This window comes from Papilio machaon, chromosome 25, assembly GCF_912999745.1.
Source record: "Papilio machaon chromosome 25, ilPapMach1.1, whole genome shotgun sequence".
Taxonomy (NCBI): domain Eukaryota; kingdom Metazoa; phylum Arthropoda; class Insecta; order Lepidoptera; family Papilionidae; genus Papilio; species Papilio machaon.
Window position 1 is genome coordinate 235,714 of NC_060010.1, and position 18,560 is coordinate 254,273.

At 35.1% G+C, this 18,560-nt stretch overlaps 4 protein-coding genes and 5 non-coding genes across 9 annotated transcripts in view; 7 read left to right on the forward strand and 2 right to left on the reverse strand.

The window, feature by feature from the left end:
• Positions 1 to 8,680, forward strand: part of LOC106710496 — a 31,178-nt gene extending 22,498 nt beyond the window's left edge. Inside the window, exons 2-3 of the mRNA XM_045684162.1 lie at positions 2,854 to 7,317; positions 7,454 to 8,680. Of these exons, the coding sequence (XP_045540118.1) occupies positions 2,854 to 7,317; positions 7,454 to 8,383 (5,394 nt within the window). The 3' untranslated portion in view covers positions 8,384 to 8,680. The remainder of the gene's footprint in view (positions 1 to 2,853; positions 7,318 to 7,453) is intronic.
• LOC106710506 lies at positions 52 to 700 on the forward strand. Its single transcript, XM_014502583.2, has one exon. It carries the CDS (start codon positions 55 to 57, stop codon positions 601 to 603), a length of 549 nt encoding a protein of 182 aa, XP_014358069.2. The 5' UTR covers positions 52 to 54; the 3' UTR covers positions 604 to 700.
• A 685-nt stretch (positions 8,681 to 9,365) lies between the features above and the next one.
• LOC106710515 lies at positions 9,366 to 9,958 on the forward strand. Its single transcript, XM_014502595.2, has one exon. The coding sequence runs from the start codon at positions 9,445 to 9,447 to the stop codon at positions 9,952 to 9,954; it is 510 nt and encodes a 169-aa protein (XP_014358081.2). The 5' UTR covers positions 9,366 to 9,444; the 3' UTR covers positions 9,955 to 9,958.
• Positions 9,959 to 10,766: 808 nt separating this feature from the next.
• Trnal-caa lies at positions 10,767 to 10,881 on the forward strand. Its single transcript has 2 exons — positions 10,767 to 10,804; positions 10,837 to 10,881. It is a non-coding gene; the product is annotated as a tRNA-Leu (tRNA).
• A 257-nt stretch (positions 10,882 to 11,138) lies between these two features.
• On the reverse strand, positions 11,139 to 11,210 carry Trnae-uuc. Its single transcript has one exon. It is a non-coding gene; the product is annotated as a tRNA-Glu (tRNA).
• Positions 11,211 to 13,411: 2,201 nt separating this feature from the next.
• On the forward strand, positions 13,412 to 13,485 carry Trnan-guu. Its single transcript has one exon. It is a non-coding gene; the product is annotated as a tRNA-Asn (tRNA).
• A 452-nt stretch (positions 13,486 to 13,937) lies between these two features.
• Trnac-gca lies at positions 13,938 to 14,009 on the forward strand. Its single transcript has one exon. It is a non-coding gene; the product is annotated as a tRNA-Cys (tRNA).
• Positions 14,010 to 14,803: 794 nt separating this feature from the next.
• Trnas-cga lies at positions 14,804 to 14,885 on the forward strand. The gene has a single exon. It is a non-coding gene; the product is annotated as a tRNA-Ser (tRNA).
• Positions 14,886 to 15,160: 275 nt separating this feature from the next.
• Positions 15,161 to 17,717, reverse strand: LOC106710376 (glucose dehydrogenase [FAD, quinone]). The gene is made up of 4 exons (XM_014502397.2): positions 17,436 to 17,717; positions 17,082 to 17,239; positions 16,642 to 16,756; positions 15,161 to 16,483 (listed from the first exon to the last, which is right to left on the reverse strand). The coding sequence occupies exons 1-4, from the start codon at positions 17,715 to 17,717 to the stop codon at positions 15,161 to 15,163; spliced, it is 1,878 nt and encodes a 625-aa protein (XP_014357883.2).
• Positions 17,718 to 18,560: the final 843 nt, after the last annotated feature.

Sequence of the window (18,560 nt, forward strand, 5' to 3'; positions counted from 1 at the left end):
TTTTGATACGGAAGACAGTATTGTGATAATTTTTCTGTATAAATACTTTGTAACATGTCTCATTCGATTATAATTCCTATAAACAACGTTACAATCATGTTGAAATTGTTAACATTTGTGTGTTTGGCAGTTGCCTGTCAGACGAAGAATCTTGATTCGGGTGATTTATTATACGGAACGTATAAAGTTGTATACACATCACCCGAAGCAACTCAACCAATCCCATGCACTGAAGTTGTTTTCTCGAAGCCTCCAGCAGATGTTAACATAAATTGTAACTGCGAAAATCCACCAAAAAAAGAAATAATAATACATGAAGAAGTTAAATCAAGTCAGAATATGCAATTCAATTTATTAGTTGATTTTGTTGATAATGCCGAAGATCTCGAAGCGACAGTAGCCAATAAATGTACTTGCACCCCATCGAATAGATCAAGAACGATAATACAGAAAGGAGAAGGTGATTATTTGCTGCAATATGTACAAGGAGGTGAAAGAACATATGTTTTAGCTAAAGAAGTACCTAAGCCTGAGGAACTTAAAGCTTTTATTAATAATTTACCGAACTTAAAAAATACTAAAGGTACAGTATTGTGCCCGTGATTATGTCCCCGGTAATGTCTTTGTTAAGTTTCCACTGCGCATACGTGTATAGAAACATTATTTATCTCTGTTAAAAAGAATGCAGGGAATAATAATAATTAATTATACGAAATGGAATCTTAGTTTTATTTTGTGTTTGATTTCAGAGAATTATATAAATATTTAAAAAACTGAACTGTTTTATTTCATTTTCTTTAAGGTTTTTTTAAACTTTTTTTTTAAATATTTCTCTATTAGTTATAATCAATGTACAAATTAACACATAGTTTCATTCGTAATTGAAGCACCAATAGTGTAATGGTTAAGAGTACGGATATCCAATCACGTGGCCAAAGGTTCGAATCCCACAATTTAATTATTGTCTTGAACCATATCCTAGTATGAGCCTAGTGATAAATTAGAATGGCACAAGATATCGACAAGATATCGAAAGTATGAACTTTACAGGAGAGCCGAAATTCTTTCGGAATTTTAGAAAAAAAAATCATAACTCGTGAGCTGATACGCCTACGAGCATGCGGTATTTAGCAATGTTGTGTAGTTTGTGCTAACCTATAATAAAATCATTATCGTTTAAACAAACCTATAATAAAAACATATTTTCGAGTTTTCAAGGGTTACAGCGTTTATACTTTCCAGCGTCGATATATTTGTAAATTAAAAAAAAAATCTTCTTGAAATATCCATGTTTTCTAAGACCAAAATTTCTATATAAAACATATCGTCATCCCTGTCATTATCTTTGACAAAACAGAGATAACAATATGTTTTAAACGGAGATTTTGGTCTTAGAAACCAACAGTTAGTGAAATAACTGGCTACAATCTAAGAACACATACATAAAGCACTAATGATTGTAATTTATCCGCACGTATTGATTGATCCGGCGGAGACGCAGTGAAAGCGGGGCTTAAGGAGTCTTACGTTTTCACTTGGAAAGGAAAAGCTGCAATTATCTTTAATACAATATTATTATGTTAGCACTCTGCTTGAAAGAAGTTCACGCGTTGACGTATTCATACATCTTACTAATATTGCACAAACGCGAATGTTTGGATGTATGGATAGATGGATGTTTGTTATAAGTTATATCCAAAACGGTTCCACGGATCTCGCTGAAATTTGGCATAGATGTAAAACAATGGGATGAACACATAGGCTCCTAAATATATTTTTTTATAACCGCGCGCAATAGTCCAGGAGCCAGTGACAGATTTTCATGACCAAGTACCCTCCTGATAAATAAAAAATTATATATAAATTTTCAAATGAGAGGAGGCAGCCACTGCCCACCCCACACACGGAGTCGCAGCTGACGGTCGCGAGTATTCATAGTATAAGTCACTTATGCATTTTACGAAGTTTCGCTCGAGAAGAAATAATTGACCGAAAATGTACCTGGCTCCTGGACTACAAGTAGTTGCGGACGACACCTAGTTCCACAGAGTTCAAAAACTACTTACGGTGTTGTTTCACGTAAAAACGTACATGTGTTCGATAATTGATAACGATAATATTTTTGTTATTTTTATTGAAATTAATCATTAAATTTAAGTTTTCTTTATCTCCTTCGAACACTCCAAATTGCAATATCAATTTTAACTATTTTTACATCGAATTGTATAACTTTTTATATAATCCAATAATGTTCGGTCAAAAAGGGGTAACAGTCATGCTAGTTAAATATTAAGGGCAGGCTCACACGGCGCGAAATTACACGTAACAAACGAACAGGCGCACAGCACGAATATGTAACGCTTATATAACACCTTGAATATATAATATTGTTGCAATTATATTGGTAACACGTAAAAAATAATTTTACTAAGATGTAATATCTCCTTTTTTAAACTTAGTTTACTTTTTTTATTGGCTTATTGTTGGGATTTGACTTTTGAATTAGTTATAAAAAATTTAGATGTACACAAAATGCCTAGTATGTAAGATTTGAGTTTTATTACATCATTTGGTTTCATTTTAGTTAGTAACTAATACTTTCAGCAATACCAGTGGAATAGACTAGTTTTCCTTCAAAACATGTTTCTTGATAAATTATTTAAGTCGGCCAATATAACCCGATCCAATCTAACTGAATATTGTAAAAGAAATTTAAATACCTAGAAAACAATTTCTTACTCTTATTTCTATTCCCATTTTCGTCAATATTAATTACTTCCATACGAAAATTATTGATTTAGTCATCATAGAAAATGTCAGATAATAACATGAGTTTATTCTTTTAACTTCCAGATGGCGCACCACACCGTGCTTAGGATACTGAGTCTTCTGGTGGCCGTTGCTGCGACACGCGGTGACAAGGAGCAGACGAGGTGGTCGCGGCAGATCAGCTCATACACCGCGGACATCAGCGACTGGGTGCCGTTACCCGGCCCCGTAGAGAGGGAACTCACACAGACAAAGAAGCAACCAGTGGCCGAACCTCGCATACTCTCAGAACCCTTCCCCACCTACACGAGGTCGAGCGGATTCAACCAAGGAGTATTCAACCAGGACCCGTTCCCTTCGAGAATGTTCCTAAACACCCCGACTAATAGACAACTGTACTTACAGTCTCTACCCGCAGTACCTTCAGCTCCACAGAACTATTTAACAGAGCAAGGATTCGGACAAAGTATTCGTTTCGGATTGTCACAACCGAACTTCCCATTAAACCAAGGATTCGTCTCACAGCCGCTGAGCTTTGAAACCATTCCCCAGTTGAATACGAAGCCGCAGCAAATTTCGCATAGTCCACAAATTAAGTTCGACAATCCACCGAAAATAAGCCAACCTATACGACCCCAGGTGCAACCTTTCATTACTCAAGCACCGATAAAGCCCGAAATACCAAGATACTTCGACGGTTACCGCATACAGAATGTGAGCAACGAATTTAACACAAAGAGACCGCAGTCTTTACAGAAATTGAAATATGATGGTGCAAAAACGGAGACTATTTCACCGAGCAAACCTAAAGTCGAGCGGGAGGAAGTTCAGTTGCTCTACGTTCCGCTAGAATCGTTAAACTCAGGACAATTTAATTTCAGAACTCCTATCGCTACTCCTCAAGTTATAAATTCTGATCTTTATAGTCAAATGCAAAAGCAGTTTCCTCCGAACCCTCCTCAAATACAAAAACAAATACCTGCTAATACACCTTCCATCAATAAACCCTCTGCAGACTTCCAAAAGCAAACAATAAAAAATGTGGACAATTTAAGTCCAAGACAAGAAATTTTCTCAAACTATAACACAAAGACGAATAATGTGGACCAAATACCTAAGTTTACTACATTGTCTTCACCATTCCCACCCGTATCATCATCAACAACTCCCAAGCCAAAGAAGCTCAAGCCACACCAACCTCCCCTTGCGATATTTTTAACACAGGAAGCGAGAAAGGATCAACAAGTCAAAGTGGGAGACGTATTGTACTCTTTGAAAAACGCTAACACTATTGCTGTTTTGGATGCTGTTAACCCTCAAACTGCTCCGAAAGTATTCATCGGCCCCTCCTCCTTGACCCCACCAGAAAGTTATGTAAAATTCGAATTGCCATATTTATCTAATATTGAAAACATTGAAAAGAAACTTCGACAGTTACCTTTCTTCGTAGCACCTCTAAGCTACAAAACTCCTCAAGGATTTGCGAAAATTCCCTTCCCTTCACCGCACGTGGGATCTGTAGTAATTAATTCTCAAATTAATAAAGAGGCGCCGCCTCAAATTCATCCCACGACATTATCCGATTCCCCGCCCAGTTTTCACACGTACAATCAATACCCGACCAAACAAGTACAAAATATAGAACCTCAGAAATCGAAGACCAACTATTATACAACTGCATCACCAAAACCATCGAATTACGAGCCAAATTATTATACTTTCGAACAACAAGGAACAAGAAAAGAACCCGAAACAGGATCGAAAGCCAATTCTTATTTCTTAAGCAACATTGGAAGTCAATACAATCCAAATAATTACGTTAACTTTCCGTCAGCACCGGAGGTAGTTCAGAACTATCTAACCTATCAAAGTTCAACAGCGCGTACGATTCCCACACAAAAACCAACAACTACAACCACGTCAACAACAACAACAACAACTACTACCACCACAACAACAACTCCGAAGCCCTCAACATTCCCTAGTCGACTGCTAGAAACCCATAATCCTTACTCTATCAACAACGCGTTCCATTTCAGTACACCGATAGATTATCAAAACTTTTTCGACGAATACAAAGAAAATTATGCTACCCCTGGACAAGGTCCCAACTCACAAGGGCAACCTGAAGTAAATGTATCTTCACCGAACCCAGTTACTAATACTCAAGAGAAAGAAAGAACACAATCTACATTTTTACAAGGATCGCCAAATTACTTACAAGGATATACACCAGAAATACATTACGAATCCGAAGTACAAAATTCAAGATATCCTACTTACGATACAAACCAGCAAACAAATAAACAGGTTGATTATAGTCAAACAAATAATCCAGTTATTCAAGAAGATAGTTTTAAACCGAGTAGTGATCTCACACCATCTAGGATTGTCAATGAGCAAACACCAACTGAATCAATTACAAGTCCCACAAACCCTTCAGCTAACTATAATGCACCATCCGAATCAACTGAGAATCATATTCCTGTAACAAATACTCCATTCGACTACAATCAATATGATAACAGTTACAGTGCAGGTGAATACGAACAGTCTACTCAAAGCTCTACTACCACTACCACAACAACAACACGAAGACCACCTTTGAGGACTAGAGGACGTCCGCGGTATCCTACAACTAAAGCCGATACCGGAGAGTACACAACTAAACAAACCATTACTAGAAGACCACTGAGAGAGAGAAGACCTCTGCCGAGCAGGCCAAGATATGAACCAAATAAGATAACAACAGAGAAAGCTGTCAGAAAAGCCACAGAAGCAACTGAAACTACTACTAAATACACGAGAACGAGGACTAGGGGGCGAGTCCATTATAGACCATCTGACGCTGATGACATTCCTGGAAAACGATCGAAACAGAGCAGCAAGGAAAATGATCTTGCATATCAAAGAGATGTTTTACATCAAAACTATCCAGTGACACTCATGGAGAGAACTAGTACTGTTGATATTGAAGCGATCACTGAACCAACGTTCAGAGCTTCTCCTACAGGCACAAGGTATTCAGAGGACACAGAAAACGCTTACAGCAATGATAAAGTGACTGTAACTGAACATTCCTTTAATACTGAAAATACGGAAGACTTGCACGAGTACTCCAAAGATTCCTCAGCTTCAAATGTACTGTCGATTAGAAACGAAGAAAATGCTTATCAATCAAGAATTAGTCCTGTGCCTGAAAATACTTATACTACACACGAGGAATCAAACAACGATGATACATACAGCAAACAAACAACCCCCATACAACCAACTGCAGTAGAAGAGGTCACTGTGCCTGCCGTTATTGAACCAGGGACACAAGGAAATGAGGATCATTACTCACCAACATATAAATATGATTCTGTAAAAGAAGAAGAAGAATCTACTACACCACAGAATATTGATAACGGTAATGTTCAAAATGAAGGTGAAAATCAACAACCGGAGCAAGAAGAAAACATTGTTCAAACTACTCCATCGTATAACAGAGTCCGAGTGAGACCGGGAGTCATTAGGCAGTATCATCAAAGTTCCACTGAGTCTTCAAGAGTTAGAGTAGACAGAAGGAGGCCAGGACAAGCAATAACTTATAGACCCACATTCGATAAACGCAGAACTACTATGCGTATTGATGAAATAGAAGCCGATTTGAAAACGAAACAAATTCATTCGCGTCCAGAGGTCCAAGACTACAGGCATCCTGTTTATAAACCTGAACCAACTACTGAACCGTCTGTTACAACTCCTTTAACACAAGAAACGACCAAAAGGGGTCTTTACCGTCGTAGACGACCAACGTACACAGTGTCTTCCACTGAGACGTCAACCAGCAAAAAATCTTATGAAAATAGAAACAGATTCAGGGGACGACGTCCAACCGAAAAACCAACTGAGAAGCCGGAGGAACAAGCTGAAGTAACAACAACGGCACGGAATACACTGACTGTGAGATACAGTGACAGACCACGTTTATCTGAACAGTTCAACAAAAACCATGAGCCTGAGGAACCGGAAGATCAAGATCCAAACTACTCAATACAAAGACCTAATTACGCTGTTCCAGATTCTAATCGATGGTCACCAAAAATTTCCACAAATTCATTCAAACCTTACAATCCCAATGATATTACAGATAAAGCAAAAATACCTGTTGTAGATGAACAGACGGCAGATGGACCCGAGCTCGATATAATCACAGCTAAGAATGAATACGACAATGTTCTCATCTCTGTTACTCCTGCGACAAATAATAGAGTCAATAAGAAGATTCCAGACATTCCTCCGACTCTAGAAGCGTTGGTAGAACAAAGTAGATTGACTAAAACAGAAGGCAGCGATACTATGTCCACATTTGAAAGTATGCTTGAAGAAGTAATGAAAAGTTTGGAAGAGCAGGACGAGGACGAATACACTAAGAATGTAATGAAGCATAAAGGTGGAGAAATCGGCGAAATCCCACCGGAAAAAATAATATCACCTACCACGGCAACTCAAGATGTCACCACTACAACAGCTAGCTCTGAGGACGCTGACCAAATAAGACAGGTATGAACAAATAGTTTTAATTACTTATTACTTATTTATTCTCCTTTTCCAGTCTTAATTCGTCCACAGTTCTATAAATAACATTTCGTACAATTCAACAAAATAAAGTAATCGTAATCTTTTTTGCTCATTTCAGAAAGAGCACGAGCGGAAATCCCGACGCCGTGGTTTCTGGAAAAAAGTAAAAGTCCGTCCTGCAACCACAGAGTCATTCGAAGCGGCGGAATCCCAATTTTATTCAAACGCAGTCAACCGACTCGGGCAACCAGTCAAATTATCAAAAACCGGTCATGAAAAATCAGATAAACATGACAAATCAAAACACGCAGTCACCACGTACAAACCAACATATCAGTTCATCAAAGAACTTTTCGAGACTGACAACGAAGACATGGAAATTACACCAGATATAGACATTCCAAAAATAACAACAGTTAAATCAAATCAACCTAAACTAAACAAAGATCCTCTGAGAACTACAATTGCGTATACGACGAAAGAATCTACTGACAATATTTATCCTAGCGAAATGGACTTAGGCACCGGATCTCCTTATTCTACTTTTGGAGAGAATGCAGTTTTTGCTACAGCTACTGAACCTGTTACAACTAAGAAAGACAATTCTGCAGCCGACAGATCTGACGGTTTTAGTTTCATGGATTACTTATTTGGTGTCACTTCACCAAACGATGATAACGAAAAAACAAAAAACGAAACCAAAATTGATGAAAATGGCGCATTAAATTTAACCACAATAGAACAAACAGAACAATCTAAAACAAAGACAACAACAGAAACAACATATATACCAGAAGAATTTACTGCAGTAACATCTGACGAAGATTTTGATACTAAGTACACTGATAAAAGTGAAGATATCACCAATAAAGAAGACAATGTACGTGAATCTACTGAACCTTTGCAAAATCGTATAGAAACAACTACGGTGTCTTCATTTATGGATACTCTAAAAGTAGTCAGTACATCAATGTCAACAGAGATATCACACGAAACAGAAATATGTTTCAGAGGAAAATGTATTAAAACAAATAAACCGATGTTATAAAGTGATACAAAATTGGTGCTAAGACTGTGTTCAAAACTTGTAGTGGAATAAAATTAAGTGATGAAACTGCAACTATCGATTCAGTGGTAGTTTTTTGTAACCATCTTTAATATATTTCATTAACTTATCCATTTTATCGATATTTATTAGTACTTATACTAAAGGTACGTATTTTACCAGTAATTTGGGTGAAATTTTGTAAATTGTCTTCTATTAACTCTTTACTTAATTTCATCCTCGGTCTCTATTGAATAGGGTACCCATAATGATACGTTTAAGGTTAGTGTTTACTGGTTACTTATTAATAATGTATTATATCAATTTACGCTAAAAGAGACTAGTATTTAAGTTTTTTTTTGTAACTTTTGTAATATACTGACTGATATTTTATCCATAAATATAAACATTATAAATAGATAACATTCCAGTTTTTCGACCTTTTACATGTTTGATTTCTACTTATAATAAGAGTTTATATTTTTAAAAGAAATTGTAAAAAATCTACTGCTTCTTAGAGTGGATTTGTAGATGTACCATGGTTAAAAATAATTTATAATAAAAGTATTATTAATAAACTGTGTGTCTTTCTTTTGCAATAAACATAATTATTTTATCGATCATAAGGTAAAAATAAACGATAACAATGATGATACAAGTACAGTCTGCAGTTTCAATTTTTTATCTTTGACTTTTCGAGATTAAGCAATGATATTACTGCCATCTATTGGAGGTATTCTAAACAACTTAAAATAAAACAAAACATTGATGCTGTTTGGTACAAAAATATTGTTCTAAAGTTAAACGTATCAACACGATATTTAAACCTTGAATATCGTGTTGATGCATAACTAAATAATTCTTTAAGAAAAAAAATAAGAAAAGATATCAGTAAAAATCAAAGTATTGTTATGATATAATGGAGTTCATTTTATTATTTTATTTTTTATCTGTTGCACATCTGTCAAAATGACATTTACTTTAGAATTTTGAAATTGATGTTTGCTTTTGTTGTTATTGTTGACAAAATTGAAAAATATTAACTTAAAATCGATTTATGAATAATGGAAGTAGAAGCTAAAATAAAAGAAGACATGAGAAAGCTCGGCTGTCAATCAGAGAAGAAAGTAACACTAGCGTATCACCTATATATCTATTTGCTCGATGAAAAATTAATGTATGACACAGAATATTGTTACAACAAAGATGTAGACACACTATATATTGTAGCCAGGCCAAATAAAAACGAAAAGATGAATATCTACGTTCCCATACCTACAAGTTTTGACATAAGCGTCGATTATATTAATAAAATGCAAGAGAATTTATGCACAGTTGAAACTGGTCCTACAATTAACCTAGCATTTATTGAAGAAGATTTTACAATAGTTCTGTACACATTCACCAAAGGTTTAGTTGATCGTCCATCACTGGACAGATCAACGCAACTTAAATGCAGAGAGGAGAAGCGAAGGTTCATAAACAGTGAGATTCATAAAAAGAAAATGGACATTTTAAATGACGCTATGAATGGTGGATTTGTCGATGATGATGATTGTGAAATAATAGAATAGATAAAAACCATTTATACTCTTTTAATTTATCCTAAATTATAACAATATAATTTTCACTTAATCTACATATATAAAAGAAAGTTGTGTTAGTTACACTATTTATAACTCAAGAACGGCTGAATCGATTTGACTGAAAATTGGTGGGCAGGTAGCTTAGAACCAGGAAACGGACATAGGATAATTTTTACCCCGTTTTCTATTTTTAATTCCGCACGGACGGAGTTGCGGGTAAAAGCTAGTTGTATTTTAAAAAAGTTAATTGAAATTATAAATAGTTGTTTTCTTTAGTTGGCAACAGATAGACAGCCAATAAAAATTAAGCCAAGCATTAAGGTTTATAAAACCTTTTGTACCAACTCTATGTAAATTAGATAAGGCCGGAAAAATGATGAGTCCTCTTTAGTTGTTACAAGCTCTTAAAGCAAAATTTTTGATGTCTTAAATAAGGTGGAAAATGCCAATGGTTTTGTATTTTTCAACCACAAAAACCAAGCTCATAAAAAATTTGCAAAATTAATTTCAACAATTTGTTATGTTTATCAACACCACATCTTTCAATTTTGTCCAGTACATTTTTTATTATGCAAAATATTATTCATAATCTTAGGTATTTATTACATAACATTTTTAAATTTATATATTTATGATAACACTGATATAAATACTATATAAAAACTTCAGGTATATAGTATGCAGGATATATAATATAAATTCTCGGTTAATTTGCAGAAGTGTTATGTTCTTTAGGCGTTCATTTTTTTTAGATTCAGAAATTGATTTTTTAAACTATAATTTCAGTTGCACTACCACATGTCAGGATGGCCGAGCGGTCTAAGGCGCCAGACTCAAGGTTACCTTACCCACTATATGTGGGTCCGGGCGTTCTGGTCCTCTCTGAGGGCGTGGGTTCGAATCCCACTTCTGACAAATCTTTTGTAACTTTTTGGAATTTCTTAAAAGTTATGCCTAAGAAAAAAATTTTTTTTACTTCATTTACATCGTGATGACATTTTTATCACTTTTAAAATTTCAAGTTATCACAAAAACAGAAACTAAAAATAATGATCAAAAACTAAAAGGAGGCTAACGATTAATAGAAAAATAGTGTTGACAATCATATTTCACATCCTTGGAAGATAATCAAAAAACGTAAAAGTATATAAATAAAAGCAAAAAGGTAGTTTTTCCCGTACCGGGAATCGAACCCGAGCCTCCTGGGTGAAAGCCAGGTATCCTAGCCACTAGACCATACGGGAGTTATGAGAACAAGTGAATTAATAAAATTTTATCGTTAAATAAAATTAAAGTTTTTATTCATTTTTATATTTTTATAATTTTTTTAATGTATTACTTAATACAGTTACCAGTGGTGTCAATTAGTGGCAACGGTGCAATGCATGCGACCTTTGCTTCGCACCCTTATAGAAAAGTAATTCTATTTCTGGCACAAGTGCCTAAATCAATTGGAATCATTATCTAGCCTTCATTAAATTAAACAATTAAATCAGTCCTCAGAATTTTAGAGACACTATTTCATCAACCGCTTAGAGAAAAAAAATATTTGATGACATTTGTTTTGGGAAACCTTACCAATGTAATTGAAACAAAATTTAAATCTTAATTGTAAAGATAAGAAAGGAAAAATAAGTAGAAATGAAACGAATTACTCTGGTCATAAGTAGAGATGCAACGGATGTCTGTTTCCGTTTCCGCAAGTGCGGAAGTTCCGCACCCTTTTCAACATCCGTTTCTGTTTCTGTTTCCGCAACTTTTATAACGGAGATAAAACGGAACTTTACGACACCTGAGAGATCCAAATGCGCGGCGCGAGACGCGCCCTCCGCGCGCGGCCTTTCGGCACTTGTCGCATTTGTTTGTTTACTTACTTTTTCGTGAAATTAAGCGCGTAATATTTTCTGCTGCTGTTTAAAACAATCAGCTTCTCTTGCTGGAGTTGACTGTCTAGTTGTTGTCCATATAAAATTTGACAACTGGCAAAATGTGACTATTTCATACTTAGGAGTTATTAAATGTGCTTTTGAATAAGTGATAACCAAGCAATATATCATCATCATTATTATCATCAGCTCACTATACATCCCCACTGAGGGGTGCCCAAATATGGGGTGATTAGGGCATAGTCAACTACACAGACCCAGAGCGGGTTGACTTCACACATATCATTGAATTTTTTCTCAGATATGTGCAGGCAGCATCACTATGTTTTCGTCGGATAAATGTACATATCTAAATCGAAAAACACATTGGTACATGGCGGGATTCGAACCCAGGACCTGCAGATTGCAAGTCAAGTGCGACGAGCCACCGACGCCTAATAATTATATCTTTTTCTAATCTAGATTTGGTGTATTTGATACTTAGTACATTCACTGTTTACAAAATAAAAAAAGGTAACAGCTGGGAGCCAAAATTTTTTATGGTGAATTTTTATTTAGTATCTGGGAATGTTTGAACATATAGATAAACTAATAATGTTATTATAATTATTTAAAAAAACACATTTTTTGCATTTGAGCACTAGGGATCATCATTTTGAGCACTAGGGATGGCAATGGTTTAGTTCACTAATATGTAGATATTTGTTCCACTATTGCATTTCTATGTACTAATATGTTACAAGATTTTGACAAAATCAAGTTTTTCATCAAATTCCAGAATATTGAGTAAAACATGTAAGGATACTAATCAAAACCAGCTTTTATCTCTTCGGTTCAAGATCTTGTAACATTTCATACACACCCACACATACACACATGTGTCATAGCATTGTCACTACATTATTCCCACAACAAGAAGAGCTGGACTACGAAATACCCGCAAACGCCGCCGAAGTCCCTGCAATCACGAACGAGGAATTCGTAGGCGCATACAACGCAATAAAGAATAAGAAGGCGCCGGGTATGGATCGCATCCCTAACGTAGCTCTGAAGGCGACAAGGAAGGGAGAGCAAAATGGGTCTCAGGAGGTATTTAACAGTGGTCAGCAGTGAATGTATTAATAAAAAAATATATTTGTTGTTTTTCAACACGAGTGGTTTTGGCGAACATTAATTTTTAAATAGTGTAATTTTGTTTCCATAAAATAAATTAAAAAAAAAAACACGTATTTTAACTTATTGAAACACAGTAAAAATACATACATTGAAGGCTAAAGGACACCGATATCCAATGCCTTAATAAATTAAAAACGAATACAAACTGATTTTCCAAAAAAAAAATTTTTTGTAAATATGTTTTTTTTTTTTTATTATTTACACTTCTGTTTCCGCATCCGTTTCCGTTTCCGTTTCTGCTAAAATTTATTTTTGACATCTGTTTCCGTTTCTGGTTCCGGTAAGACACTTCCGTTGCATCACTAGTCATAAGCTTGGATGCGAGACTTCGGGTATTTTTTTTTGTAAATTAAAAGTTTCGTAATTTTCGAATAGCACATATAGCCTCCGTGGCGCAATTGGCTAGCGCGTTCGGCTGTTAACCGAAAGGTTGGTGGTTCGAGCCCACCCGGGGGCGTGATTACATTTTGCCCGTTTTAAAATTCATAGTAATTTCTTTTTCTTATTTATCCAATTTTTTTATTTTATTGTGACAAAAATTTATCGTGTTGTATTAGTTATAAAACCAAACATTTTATTCTAATTTTTTAAATTATTTTTCCACCTTTCCTTTCTTTTTATATCATAAAGTGACAAACGAGCAAGTTGCCATCGGAATTCGCCGAAATAGCGAAGCAACCGCTACCCATAGAAAACTGCAATTGAAAATGTGTTGCCTACCTTTAAAGAACGGAAGAGGGGAAGGGAGGAGGGTGAAGGAGTCTTTTCTTTCTAAAACGACATGATAAAGAAACGTATCAAAATTATTAGAAAATGAACTTTGTGTAACATTTTTGTTTGTTACAATTTTGTAAATTTAAACCAAAAATTGACATGATCAGAAGTACATTTTGTACAAATTAACTAAATGGGGATATAGCTCAGTGGTAGAGCATTCGACTGCAGATCGAGAGGTCCCCGGTTCAAACCCGGGTGTCCCCTGGAATTCCATTTTGCCCTTATTTTTAATTTTCTCTCAAAAATATTTTACTTTCTTCATTATTATTTTAATGCCACTCATTTTTTGTAATAAACGTCAAAAAATAAATAAATAAATTTTTAAATTTTGTAAATATTATCTTTATATTGAATGATCTTAGATTAATAACTTTTTTTTATTAAGGTTTCTGAGTTTTTTTTAAATGACGTTTTTTTTTCCATTTATAACCCTCATTACCCCATTTTTATATGTTTACTCTGCTTATATTGATTGACCACTTATTATGAACTGACATAGCAAAGTTTAGTATTCATAAAAATAAAAAATAAAAACTTTATAACGAAGTCGGATATTTAATTGCTTATATATTTTTATTTTCTCCAATTTATTTTTTAAATTTTGGCCGGTTACAGACATCGATATGATTCCTAACATCTACGGAATTAGCAAAAGAGCCATTGAAGTTTGCAGAGTTATTGCCACGATCTCTATAAAGCAATATTGAAAATTATAATTTGACGTTAGAAATGTCTTGTTTAGACTAAACTTGTTAACTAAAGTGTTATTACATAAGGAAATAACCTAACCTATAAAAAAGCGAACAGGCATTCTTATGTAAAAAATGAAAAAATATTTTTACATACATATATTACATATATTTTTATTTTTATTTAAATTTATTTGGTTTCTATTTATCTAAATTAATATTTAATAATAAAAAACAGTAGATTGGTTATTTTCTACAAAATGCTTAACCTAATGTATTCAAACAGTAAATTCAACACATTGTCATGTAGCAGTCGTGGCCGAGTGGTTAAGGCGTCTGACTCGAAATCAGATTCCCTCTGGGAGCGTAGGTTCGAATCCTACCGGCTGCGAATTGTTTTGCCGTAATTTTCAAAAGCTTCAAAAATATAAAGTACATACAATTATTATTATTACTTTTTAATTTTAATGAACATTATGACAAAAAAATAAATAAAAATAATTGAATTATAAAGAAGAGCGCCATCTATTACCATTGCCAAAAAGCATACATAGAGCTTGTTTTCTTAATATAATTTTCCAAAAGTATCTAAAAAAAAATAATTAAGTAGCTATAAAATAAATAAACACAAACGGTTTTTTTTTATTTACATATTTAATTTTACTTTTAATGATTATTTTGAGTCCAATCCTCAATCACCAGAGCCACACCTCTTTCCCCCACCATAATAGAAGGTGCGTTTGTATTACCACGAGGTACAATGGGCATTATGGATGAATCTATTACACGTAGACCTGTAATCCCATACACTCTAAGCCTTGGATCCACTACAGCTTTCTCATCCCATTTGGGACCCATTTTACAAGATCCTACAGGATGATAAGGAGTCGACGTGTAATGTCTTGCTAAACAAACAATATATTCATCTGTACCCCATTCGTAATCTCTACAAGCAGGAAGTTTCACCCTTAAGAAGTGAGCTCCCATCTTCTTAAATGCCTCTGTACCTTCTAACGACAAAAGGAATCTTACACCTTTAATTAATGGTATCAAATCTCGTTCATCATCATAGTAATTAGCATACAAAAGTGGATGACCGTTTGGATCACTTGTATTTAGACAAAGTTTTCCTCTACTATATGGAACTAAGTTCATAGTTCTCGGTATCAAACCATCATAGAAACCAGTAGGATATATCCTCGTTCTATCATAATCTATGGGTTCTTTTACATATTCCCTCCATTTAATACTATCCACTTGATACTGTATATCAGGTGCGGGTAAATCTGGCTCAGTTTTAATAAACGATACAGAACTGACTGCGCCATTTCCTGATAAAGGACCTCTTTTTATATCCATATTATGGTAATCAACTACTTCCTGTAAAACTTCGTCATTTGTACGTAAAGTCGCTGTATTATTAGGTACAACTATTATAATACCGTTAAATGTGACATGATCATGTAAATTTTCACCAACAGCTAAATCTTTTATAACTTTAATGCCAGCTTTTTCCAATTGATCTCTTGGTCCTATTCCTGATAACATTAAAAGTTTCGGAGCATTGATAGGACCACCGCTTACAATAACCTCTTTCTTTGCAAACGCTGTATATATTAAATTATTTTTGATATATTTAACACCGTAGGCTCTTTTATGTTCGTCTATTAGTATTTTCACGGCTTCTGAATTAGGTTTTACTGTTAAATTCTTCCTTTTAAACCTTATTGGGCGAATGAATGCAGTGTTGGTTGATATTCGTTCGCCGTCTAGAGCAATAGATTGCGCCTGCATGGCTCCTATCTGATGAGCTCCATTGTAATCCGTCAGAGGCAATCCTCTCTCGTGGAAGGCGTCGGTAATCATGATGGATGGCTTATCGAAGTAAGGGTAGCGTGATATGTATTGCTCGCCTGTGACACCGTGGTATTTACGGTCCAATCCTTCGAAGTTTAAATTTCTTTCGGATTTCTTGAAGTAAGGGAGCACCTGAAGGAAATTAGAAGACCTTACTTAACTTAGAATACTTTTCAATTATCACAACTATGTCGTTGCTAACTTAAAACGTGTTCACGCCTATTATGTTCAATACATGAAGATAGTAATATAGTTGCATGAACGTGCTAAAGACTTTATAATATACTAACATCTTTATAGCTCCAGCCTACGTTGCCAAGGTCCGCCCATGTGTCGTAATCGAGGCGACTGCCGCGGATGTACGCCAGGGAATTGATCGCGCTCGAGCCGCCCATCATCTTACCTCTATAACAAAACTACACAATAATACTTCCACACGAGACCAGCACAATGAAATAGACCAGTAGACAGTGCAGTACTGCTAATATTTGAATTCACACTTACTGACAAAACAGTACTGTTCTGTCCTACTGCCGATGCCCTCGTGCACACTTAAAATAAGCACAAATAGCGATTTATGTTCATTTGAAAAGTATTAAGCTCATCGAAGAAACTGTTACATTATACACCAATTTATCAAGATGGCAAAATGAAAATCTACTGTAATGATGGAAAAATTATTCTGTGCCTTTTAATTATTCATCAACCGATGATTGTTGATGATTGTTACCTCGGCCAGGCACACCGCCCGCCGCGCGAGGCCAGGCAACTTTTCCCATCTGGTTCAGTAGTGTACGCCCAGTCCACGTTGGAGCCAAGCAGCACCGTCGACAAACCCGGCACCAGTGACACGTCCGGCTGCTCAGGACCGGCCTCTAGTAATAGAACCTAAAGGGGAAAGTACAGTTTATACTGGTAACCGTAACTTGCTGGTAACTGTAGTTCCTTACAACTAATGCTGCAGTGTTAATCAATTTAAATAGATCTCTTAGTTCGAAATGTTTTGATAGCAGTTCATGTTATTTGTTAATTACAAAGTAAAATTGTGATTATTAAAAGTTTCCTTTCTAAAGATAATTCCTACCTTCCACTTCTTATTCTGGGATAGCCTATTAGCGACCACACAACCGGCTGCCCCTGCGCCTACCACAATAAAGTCATATTCTTCTCTTCCGTGCTCATAACTCATTATCTTCTGCACCACAGTATCATCTTCTCTCTCTATCTTCTCGCTCAGTCTGCGGTCGCGAGAGTCTCCGTACAGCTGCACGAGCAGGTTCAAGTAGACGTACGCGAAGTGGGAGCAGGCAGAGAGATGTGTGTGAGTGGGGCACACTTCTGACAGGTTCAGGGGCCTCCACACCATCGTGACTGACAACAAAACAAATATATTTTATGAAATAAACATTAACATGTTTAGATAGCTTTCTAATGGGCAAAGAATTTTTGAAATCAGTCCAGTAGTTTTTGCATTTAGTCGTTACATACAAAAATACCAATGTTCCCTCTTTATAATATTACTACAGATAAAGAAGTACAGATTTTAGAGTCCTTCTAAAAGAAATCCGACTCCATGTTTTACATTCACTTACTTCTTTTTTTATCACTGAAGCACAATTTCACAATTAAATTAAAATAATTTATTGCTCATTCTAAGTTTTCATTCACGAACTAATACACAATTATTATTGTTAGGATTAAAAAATATATTTTCAAAAAACAACAACACGTTTCTTACGTATCAATTTTACGTTTGCAGAAATAATTTGTTGCCAACGCATTTATACTTGGCTTTACGTGTCCAGTATGAAATAGTAGGTCGTAGACGATTATTTTTGTTAATGTTTTTCATCCGGTAGACCTTCTGATATTATGCGGACGGATTATTTAAGGAGAAAAAAGATCTCTACGTTTTAAGTAGCGCCATCTATCGTCAAAAGGTATCGACTGAAAATCAATAAAGTTTTTAAACAATTTCCTTGAATAATCTTGGAAGTTCTTTGTTTGAAAATTAAAAGATTAATGTTATTAAGGACTATTACGGGTTTGTCAAATATTGTTTTGTCTTTTATTCCTCATATTTCCCACTTGACTTCCATTTAATTAACAATTGTTTTTGATCAATTAAAACCTTTAAAATTTTTATTTTACTGTTTTACAAAAGAATAATAGAAGCATAACACTCGTAATTTGCTGCAAATATAAAGAA

Excerpts from the sequence above, each read along its gene's own strand:
- LOC106710506 (XM_014502583.2), top strand. The coding sequence starts at position 55 with ATGTCTCATTCGATTATAATTCCTATAAACAACGTTACAATCATGTTG.
- LOC106710515 (XM_014502595.2), top strand. The coding sequence starts at position 9,445 with ATGGAAGTAGAAGCTAAAATAAAAGAAGACATGAGAAAGCTCGGCTGT.
- LOC106710376 (XM_014502397.2), bottom strand. The coding sequence starts at position 17,717 with ATGGTGTGGAGGCCCCTGAACCTGTCAGAAGTGTGCCCCACTCACACA. Across the intron at positions 16,757-17,081 it reads GGGCGGTGTGCCTGGCCGAG|AGGTAAGATGATGGGCGGCT; the intron begins GTAACAATCATC and ends GTTTTGTTATAG. Across the intron at positions 16,484-16,641 it reads TAGGCTGGAGCTATAAAGAT|GTGCTCCCTTACTTCAAGAA; the intron begins GTTAGTATATTA and ends AATTTCCTTCAG.